The following is a 10,355-nucleotide window of genomic DNA, read 5'->3' as shown; positions in this document are numbered from 1 at the left end:
TACCGTGACTTGTAGCCATGACGAATGTATGTACAAGTCGCTACACTGTGAAAACCATAGCCCTATCAAAGTCTCGCAAAATCTCGCACGACGAGACACCTTTCGAACGCAAAGATCGTCAACGAGAGTGCTGAATAAATCTTGCCGGATCGGCTCATTAGCATACGTGCTGCGGACTGACTGTTTGATCGTTGTCTCGCAACTGTATTTAGAAAAGCCTGCTTTCAGGCTAGCATTTTCTGTCAAGGTTAGGATGATTTTAATCCATGCCATCCTTAGAATATACTTTACATTTCAAGATATCATGTTCCGGAAAAAGCCTGCTTTATATTTCCTTTTCTCTTCACCGTCAGAATGCTTCAAAGGAAGTAGTCAGCTATGACCCTAGGCCTTCCACCCTTTCTGTGAGCGAAAGCAATCCGCTTTTAAGTTTGACTGAGGGCGTGTCAAGAACGAGAAAACAGAGTTCTGGAGGTTTGTATACCACTCAAATATTCATAATGTGAATGAAAATGAGCAAAGAAAAGTGGGATTCCATCATTCCATTAGGGACAATTAGGGAAATGAAGAATTTACCAGAATATCTATTCTTCCCCCATTACATTCTTGATGTACAAAGTGCTTTGCACTTTCAGTTTCAGTTTCAATTTCAGTTTTATAGTTTCATTTTCAGTTTGTTTTATTTGTCCACACGTACAGATTGAAAAATAATGTCATTTGTCACTGCATCCATTGAAAGGGATTCCTCTGTGATAGTGTGTGTCTCTGTGTGTGTGTTAATTTGCACTTACCCATGGTGGAAAGTGAGGACATACACATAAACTTTACATTTAAACTGAGGACACCCCCAACAAACAGAGGATGTCCTCGGTTAGCAGACCATTCCAGATGGTCTGCTTTTGCATTTAGGGGTACATGTTTGTAGGTCCTTGATTAACATTACTGTAATAAGTCCTCGGTTGTATAGTAATATACAAATGAGTCCTCGGTTGACCAGATTCCTACTTACACACAGGTCCTCGGTTTTGTGGTAAAATTCTTGTGGGTAAAACATGTCCGCGATTTCCACCATAGACACGTATGTGTGTGTGTGTGTGATACACACACTGTGTGTATGTGTGTGTGTGTGATACACACACTGTGTGTATGTGTGTGTGTGTCCTGGGTGTGAGTGTTTGTATTGACATGAGTGAATGAGGAAAGTAAACACTTTGCCTGTCAAAACACAGGATACGGTACTGTATTGGGTGTATATGTGGCTGTGTGAGATTTTACTGATGGTAGCTACACATCAAATACCAGTAACCAATGGTAAAATGGTCACGAGTATAAAGGAAAGCTTGTACCGTAACTCCCCATCCCCCACCCCCATCCCCACCTTTCATCTCCTCCTGAGTAATTAACTTATTTTTACTCATTTTATCTGCAATAATAAGTTATGATAATCACCTGTTCAAAATGTTTCATATGACATGGAGTCCTGTATTCATAAATGCTGTCATAGCAACATCTCTGAAGCAGTTTATCTTCTGATACTCAAACAGGAGGGAAACGTGGTTCAAGGAGAAGGAATGGAGGGAAGAAACGGCTCACCAGACATGACTGCATGCCAAATCAGTTCTTGGATAGACAGATGCGTAGCTGTGTCAACTGCACCACGTGCTATCCGGGCACCTACCATGAATCTCACATTGTGAGTGTGTGTGCTATTGGACTTAGCACCCTTCATCAAATTTATGCATTTTGAATGTCCCCTTAAAATCATACCCTTATTGCAATATATTGTGGTTATGAGGACTATTAAAACATCAGCAGCAACAAGTGTTCAGCATATCAATATTCATCAAAGCTGTTTTTTTTTTTTTCCAAAAGTAGGTATCAGTATATCTTTGTTGTGTAAATGACCGTGATCTTAGATGTTCTATTGCACTCAATTCTGATAAAAGGTCTACTGCTAATCATTGAGGTGTACACTGTATATACGTGTATATATATATATATATATATATATACATAAGGCAAGGCTCGACACTAACGGTGGCCCGGTGGCCCGGGGCCACCAAAAACGCAAGTCGGACCACCAAAATTTCAGAAATAATGTGGTGGATTCATCGGGCCACCAAGAAAGGTCAGATGTTTGCCTTTGGGCCACCAAAAATAAAAGTTAGTGTGGAGCCCTGCATAAGGGATATATAGAATTCTGCATATGCCAAGTATTTTGCAAGGTTTTTATTGTGGGAAATTTTGTGAATCCGGTGCTATTTGCAATCATTTAAAAACACACAAAAATGTTGACTCTAATCCCAATTTGAATGTGATGTGAACGCAAACACCTCTCCACTCAGTACTGTACTCCACGATCACAAATTTAGCCACTCGCGAAATCATCGGGAAGTCCCGACTCACAAAAAATCAGACTCGCTTAATATAGGTGGCATTACAGTACTTGCAGCTAAACTCAGTCCAGAAAGTCTACTTCAGAAATCAATGTCTTCACTGCCATGCAGTGATATGAGGCACTTCTGTGATAAGTTGCACATGGTGTTAAGCATTGCATTACTACATATACTGACTAGCTGCCGCTATAAAACAAAGAGAAAAGTTATGCCATTCACCGGTATCATGTCATCATCCTTAATCAGCCACCCCAAACATGAGTGAGAGTCCATGCTCTACATCCTGGTTTCATTCCCTTCTCATTGCAGCTCTGTGGTTATGGATACGGCAGTGCAGACAGCTGTGCAGACTGTCCACCAGGGAGGTACCAGGATGGAGTCGGTCACAACCAGGTGAACTGCAGGGTGTGCGCGCAGTGTGACCGCAATGTGGTCGAACTGTCACCGTGCAACGCCACGCACGAAACCGTCTGCGGTCCCTGCCCTCCAGGGTAAAGTGCATTTAATATCCCTCTCAAGCATGTAAGCTAGTATTCTCCATGGAGTCATAGTCCAGCCAGACATAGCCTTATTTCCAACTCCCTCATGCTGGTGTTGCATCAGTTGGAGAACATTGTGATTATGATTTGATTAATATTCATGAGTATGGAGAAGGCCAAACCTTCTGTTGAATTGACTTCTGTTGAATTGAAGAGTTATTAGAATGGTCACTTCTATTAATGGTCACATTGCTGGATTCAGCCCTAGTAGCAGCTGACCTCATACGAAAGAAGAAGAAATACTAAATGTATTATTTAGGTACTTCTTCAAATGCAGTTTTGCTGATTGGCTGCATTGCGCTACCAAATGCCAGTAGCAAAGTGAAAGAATTGTGACAGAACTCCAATGGCTTCCTGCTCACTTTTACCTGTAATTACTACAGCAAGTGGGTCTTTGACAACATCTAAGCAGAAGCATGATGGAAGATTGGGCCCCTCAAGTTTGCTGCTTCCTTAAGCATTGAAATAATGATTTTCTACATGTCAAAGGTGGAAGAGGAGGTAAACTTTGGTTGAAATTTTAAACCAGATATTCCATGTGTGTTGCTCAATTTGAATAGACACTCCATTTTGAAGATTTTGAAGGTGCTGTGACATGCACCGATGTGTAAATTCAAGTTTGATGGGTACTCGAAAATGGTTTGATATGATAAGTCAAGCATGAATTTATAAGGGATAGTTCTTTCATAATCCAGTAGACACACAGAGATTGTTCATGATTACAGAACTTTGGTTTGTACTTCTGCAGCTCTGTCTGTTTGTCTGTATCTCTTCTTTGGTAGTAGGGCCGTATAGGTCTTTGACCTGTGCATTTATTTTTTATTGGGATGTGGCTCAAATGGTGAAAAATAAACATTTTATTGATTCTGCCGTTGTTGTTGGTAAAGAACAAATTTGAAATGCTGCACTGTAAAAGCAACATGCTACATACTACTAATGAGCATCATAACTTGTCAAAGTATACAAACATCTTTTCTTCTTTAGATATGCTAGTACATGAATTAGTGTATGTTTCTCTAAATACTTTCCTATTTGTAGAAGAATGATTGTAGCCCACTCTAATGCTTGTTGAGTCAGTCTTAATTTAACTTCTTCTTCACTTCTTCTTTGCAGACAGTACTATGCAATCAAAAACATTTGTTTTGATTGTGAGTCAGAGTATGATTCACCCGAATGTGCGACTTGGTTGAAGCCAGATTCAGTGACTCCATTACCGTCCACATCAACAGCAACGAGTAAACTGCCAGTATCATCACAGCCGCCTACATCATCCACGCATCCATCAACAGTACTTCCATCCCTGCCGACATCAGGATCACCTGGATCAGCAATGACGACTGCAGAGACCGTGTCACCTGTGTCTTCCCAGACCAGTCTCAGTATTAAGGAGGTATCAAGCTCTCCGGCACCAAATATTGGACTGCATCCAGCATCGCTTGGTCTCCCACCGCCTGGAAAGGCCACCAATGGTAAGTTATTTTCAAGAATCAAAGTTTTGATCTTGAAGCATAAAAAATAAGCCATGATGTTCAGCATAATAACTGTACACATTCATATACTCGTGTAGTTTCTGTTATTTCCACCAAGCGAGAGTGAGTCAATTTATTTCAAGTCTCACATCTTCACATCTCTGTGGTATGGTCGATTTGTGTCTCCAGAATGGTAAAAGAGTTATTGACTTATGTCCTTCAGAACATAAGGGGAATAATAATACTCTTAGCATATACATGTATGTCAGTAGCAAGTGGGAATGATACCCCTCTTAGCATGTAATGTCAGTAGCAAGTCAAATGAATGCATGCTTGATTTGATTTATTGTTTATTTATTTACTCCTTTTTTTGCTCATTAAGATATCATTGACTGAAGGCATGGCTTTGATATTACTGTGTATGAACAAATGTGAAAGTTGCAAGGTGATTTAGGGTGATACAATTTTCAAAACTTTCTTATATTTTGCCTGATGTTAATGACACTTGTACTTCTTTGTTTTTACTCTTTTTCTCACAGTCAACCTGAATACTTTGAAGACGTGATATATTTGAAGTATCCTGATGAAACCTTTCTTTCTTGCACATCTTCTTTTTCAGAAGAGAAAACCTTCCACATCAACATTGGCATTGCTGGTCCAGTTGCAGGGCTACTCACTGTGTCTATTATTGGCCTTGGTGCATTTCTGGCGTATTATGTGTATGTGATTCAGCCCCAACGAAGACGAGGTCAGTTTATATTTTCAGACGAATTGTCATAAGAGTTCATCAACTCTGTGCCACGCAGTCAACTCAAAGCTGCATTATACAAAGTCTTTGATGGCTCTCATAACTATAAGTAGCACTGTCGGGGAGCAGCGCAACTTTAATTCTTCATTGCCCAAGTTTTGACCATCATCATTAGTGGCCAGTCAATAATTTTGTTCTTGCCTGCTCCGAAAAGTCAATGGCAAAATGCATGTAAAATTAGAGGCAAAAAAGGAAAGCCGACATTTGGGGGAAGTTAGGTGTAGATAGATGCTGTTCGGTAATTAAAACATGATATTTGTGAACTTAGTAAGAGATGGCTAGCTGTAGCTATGCATGCAGAGATAACAAATTGCCCTAATGTCTATGTTTTTCCCTCTTTGAAATACAACTGAAGATGCGATTACTGGTACGTTAATTGTCAATAATTTATTTTCATGTTTGCTGTCGATGTCTGATTTTGTTATTAATGATAATATGGACTGGCTACTATGGGGAGATACAACATTAATTGCCCTCACAAGAATTCTGTTGTCCGGGTCTAGTCTACGACTTGAGCAATATAATTCTAGTTTAGGCCATAAATATTGTGAGTGTACAAAGTTTGTATCTCTTTCAAGGCCAGTCCATATTATACAGATATGGCTGTGGAGTTCATACATTACTAAACTCCATCCCCCCCCCCCCCCTTCTTCTTCATTCAGATTCAGAAAGGAGTAGAAGTTCAGCACAGGCAAATCTGGGGGTGAATGGTTTACTCTTACCACCAGAAAGCGGTATGTTTTCTAACAAACTTCTATTCACAATAGAGTGTTCCTTAAATTATTGAACTATTTAGCAAAAAAGTCAAAGTGAAAAATTTTGTGAGATAATTAGAAACCACTTATGAAATATTAAAGGGCATACAATTCTAAGATGAATTAAGAGTTTATGTGATGAAACTTGGTTTTGAAACGGCTGAGATATCAAAATACAAAGTTAACAAAGTGGTCCTAATAAAAGGTGGGTCTTACCTTTTAATAGGATCTCTTTGTTTTTGGATATCTGAGCCATTTCAAAACCAGATTTCAGCAAATAAACTTTCAATTCCTCTTATAATAGCAATTGTATGCTCTTTCGTATTTCATAAGAGGTTTCTGATTATCTTACAAAAAAGGTGGAAACCCGAAGTCCCATCTCAACCAATACTATACTATCCCTTTATGGTATATGAATTCTCAATCCATCGATTTTCTACGTTGCATGTTGGAACAAATCGGCTCATAACCATTTAGCTCAGCCAGCCACTGTCAAGGTACTAGTCCTTCAGAGCAAGGTTTATTGAAACACTTCAGAGAAAGAACAGTTGTCAGCTTGAGCACAGGTCGTAGTGACTGTGACTGAAAACATGCTGATATAGCTTTTGATAAGATGAGGGGCTGTTGTATTGTGTTGGAATGAACGTATTGCTATGGGATACATCCCATGTTTGTTTGATATCTAGGGTTTTCATATCCATGGGATTTGTCTGTAATATCATTTTGTATATTTATGAATTTCAGCCAGCTCATCAGCTATCCTTTCACCTGGTACTGCAACAGGGTGAGTTCAAGTCGAGTTTTTGTCCTTGTAAAGAAAAAATGATTATTTCTAGTGTTTCAGTTTAGTTCCTATGTTCTGGAGACCCAACAGTGAGATGGAAGAAGTAGGAGAAGGAAATGTATATCAGGTTTAAATATATGCCATTCCCCTTGTCAGCAGTTGTCTTCTTCTTTATATGGCACAGCGTGTCTAGTTGATGCCATTTACTATCTGTTGCTAGTCACCTGTATGGGGTGGACCACAGAGGATCAGCATCCCCTACTTGTTTGCCTGTGTGTACCTGCTGGTAGTGCGAACCACTTCATCAGGTTTGCACTGCGAGAAGTAATCAGGATTTTTGCATGCATATTTGTGACTACTGAGTGGTATGTTTTGATAAACATTCTGATTAGAAGACTGAAAACCATGCATCCATCTTTTTTGGTGATCACATGCATGCAGCACACCAAGATTACCCTAAAAAACCCACAGAACAAACAAACCATAGTACAGCGTAATACCGTATGCACCAGAGTAATGCTGCGGCATCATAGAAATATCATGACTCTTGTTTGGCACTGCTAATGATTACTTGCTTGGTAGTGGTAGCGTACATATACATCTCGTCTGTAATATTTCTCCTTTTTCTTCTTTTTTACCATACAAGAAATGCATTCCATCCTGTGACAATTCTAAAATGATAGTTTTCTTTTCAGCAATTGTTAGGTCAATCTACTGAAAAATATAGAAATAAACAGTGTGCAGATATATCAATACTCTTGTAGATATTTGCCTTCAATGAGCACTGCATCTGATTTACTAGGTCAATATCATATGTCCCTAAAATGAAGACATAATTGCTTAAACTGTCCTCATATACACTGGTGTATTAATTACATGCTTTTGTGAATAGGAATACCTCCCCCCCCCCCCCCCCCTCAACAGGGAGTGCAATTAATGCACAGTATAAAACAAAATTTGTGAACACTGAAAATAGGCTGCGACTACTAAACAGCATCCTATTTTTGTGTTTCCATAGGAGAAGTGCAAAAAACCGAATTCTGAAATGATGGGTACAGTAGTACATCTTGTGTTATCTTGATATTCTAAAGGCTTCAAAAGGCATGTCCTTTTCCACTTCCTGAGTGTTGACAATTTTTAGTCTTAAACAAACTGGCCAGAACTTCAGGGCGCAGTTAATACACCTGTGAATATGGTATATAGCTAATATTTGAAATTCATTGTGTCAGGAAAACATTTGATTTTAACATGTGTTTTTCCTGTCGTACCAATGCTTGCAGTGTCCAGGGACAGAGCCCATCAGCTGGAAGTGTGAAAGTGTCGTACCATGGCAAACAGAAAGCAGGATGCATTCCACCAAATGTAGGTGCTGCCAACTTCGACTTGAGCGTTCAGGTTGCGGGTGGTGACTCGGTGCTGTCACAGCCACGTCCACTGAGCGTGAATGGCGGCGATGTGCGCAATGAAATGGAGCCCCCCTTCAATGCCGTCGACTCTCAAGCTGCTCTGCTAGACAACAGTGATGATGAGGGTGGGGCCCAGGCTCGCGAGGAGGGAGCATGTCATGTGACCAGGAACCAGGAACCAGGCTCGCCTGAATCCGTTAATGTCTTGTTTTATTTTCCCGAAGGTGATGAGGGTGATATGTCAATTCCGCGCTCACTGAGGGGAGTAAGCTACGAGCACCATGATGTGCAGCAGTAGTGTAACTCTAACAAAAAATTGCCAGCCAAGGCCATTTTTTCAATGTACCTCTAACATCAACAGAAGAGATTTTCAGATATCTATTCTACATACGTAAGAATGATATAAAACTTGTCCATATTGAATGTTCCTAACCCACTAAATAAGATAGCAATAATCTAAGCTCTTGCCAATTGGATTTTTTTTTTTCTTTTAGAGAGATAGGAAAAAAACCAAGAATCTCTAGAAAAGTTACTTTTGAGAAAAAGGACTGTGAAGCTATCTGTCTTTTAACCCATTTGTAACTGAAATGCCTGAAACTGCCCGTCTTATTTCTTCGTAAAACGTCCCAAACTGCCCGTCCATCTTTTTTGTTTTTTGATAGTTTTTGCTGTATGACGTTTTGGTTTTCATATAGAATATATGATTATGAATTTTGAAAGAGGTCAAAGGTGAACAACAATATGTCGGAATTACTTCTGTGACACACCGTTTTCTTGGTAAAGTCTTACATCATTAAGAATGTTGTTGAAATAAGTGCAATTGCTGTACCATCCAGGGAACAATAGGCCATTATATCCAGAATATTCAGTTGCTAAAGGGTCAAAGTGCACCGACTCACTTCTTAGTGTGCATGAAAAAGAAGAAAAAGACATTTTTATACCAATGTAAACCTGCTGTACTGGGATTATCAGCTCCTCCCGAAACTTGGCACATTCATTACAGATGTTCTACATGTGACCGTTTCAAAATGGCAGTGTTTATGTATACAGACTGTTAGGCTATGTTTTGTAGGGTTTTCACACCATTTTTATGCCTCTGCAACAAAGTGGCCGGAGGCATTATGTTTTCGGGTCGTCCGTCCGTCCGTCCCGTTTTGTTTTTGTCGATATCTCAAGAACCGTGTGGTGGTTTTACATCAAACTTGGTATGAGGGTATATCCTTGGGGGATAATACTTTGTGTGGATTTTAGGGTCACAGGGTCAAAGGTCAAAGGTCACAGGTTATTTTGTGAAAAAAAATTGAAATTTCATGTTTTTCTCCATATATCGCAAATGGTTCAAGGTATCTTCATGGAACTTAGTATATATGCTTGTACCGATGGGCAGTGATTATCTAGGGAAGTTGGGGTCATGGGTCAAAGGTCAGGGGGTCAAAGGTCAAGGTCAACTCCTCAAAATATCACTACTTTCCTTATATTTATGCAATGCCTGAAGGTTTTTTTTTTTTTTTTTTTTTTTTTTTTTTTTTTTTACTTGATGCATGCATGTATTACCCAATATATATTCTGTGGGAAGTTTCTTGCCCAAAGGTCAAAGGTCAAGTGAAAGTGCTGAATTGCACTTTTTCCTCCATATCTCAAAAGTAACTCAAGGTATCATCATGAAACTTACATATTTATGCATGTTCAACCTAACAGTGATTCTCTTTGGAACTGTGAGGTCAAAGGTCAAAGGCCAGGTTTAGATAATGCTATTTTCCCTTTTGATACTGAAATTATACTTTTTCTCAATACCTTGAAAATTACTCAATGCATAAACTTATAAAAGGGTCAAAAGTCAAGTAAAAATCATCAGTTCCCCAAATACCTGCACTCTGACATTTTAATCATTCATCCAATTGAACCTAGTTCTAGGAAAGTGAACATTCAGCACATTTGTGTCAAACCTGTCATTTTAATATTTTGCCAATTGTGTGAAACTGTCATCACACATTGTCAAAACATTGTACTATAGACCTATTAGGAGAACCATGCATTATGGCGGAGGCATATCAGTCGCCGTAGCGATATATCTAGTTTTTTTCATGCACTGCATGGATTACATGGATGAAATTAAGCATTAAAAAGTAAAGCCAAAATGAATACAGTTCACATAAAGTTTCAGCTTTACATCTACATTTCTTTTTATCCCAATTGAG

The 10,355-nt window shown here is 39.2% G+C and overlaps 1 protein-coding gene across 1 annotated transcript; it reads left to right on the top strand.

Moving 5' to 3' along the window:
* The first annotated feature begins 263 nt into the window (after window positions 1-263).
* On the top strand, window positions 264-8,455 carry LOC140235512 (uncharacterized). The gene is made up of 8 exons (XM_072315535.1): window positions 264-474; window positions 1,545-1,693; window positions 2,706-2,887; window positions 4,049-4,404; window positions 5,024-5,152; window positions 5,875-5,946; window positions 6,712-6,751; window positions 8,032-8,455. Exons 1-8 carry the CDS (start codon window positions 267-269, stop codon window positions 8,453-8,455), a joined length of 1,560 nt encoding a protein of 519 aa, XP_072171636.1. The 5' UTR covers window positions 264-266.
* The last annotated feature ends 1,900 nt before the right edge of the window (window positions 8,456-10,355 follow it).

Source organism: Diadema setosum, chromosome 11 (assembly GCF_964275005.1).
Source record: "Diadema setosum chromosome 11, eeDiaSeto1, whole genome shotgun sequence".
NCBI classification, from domain to species: Eukaryota; Metazoa; Echinodermata; class Echinoidea; order Diadematoida; family Diadematidae; genus Diadema; species Diadema setosum.
The sequence above is the reverse complement of the archived record's forward strand: the minus strand, read 5'-3'. Positions and strand labels throughout refer to the sequence as shown.

Bases quoted from the DNA above. Each gene is read 5' to 3' on its own strand.
- LOC140235512 (XM_072315535.1), top strand. From the start codon at position 267: ATGCCATCCTTAGAATATACTTTACATTTCAAGATATCATGTTCCGGA. The intron at 4,405-5,023 runs GTAAGTTATTTT...CTTCTTTTTCAG, and splicing joins GCCTGGAAAGGCCACCAATG to AAGAGAAAACCTTCCACATC. The intron at 5,947-6,711 runs GTATGTTTTCTA...TATGAATTTCAG, and splicing joins ACTCTTACCACCAGAAAGCG to CCAGCTCATCAGCTATCCTT.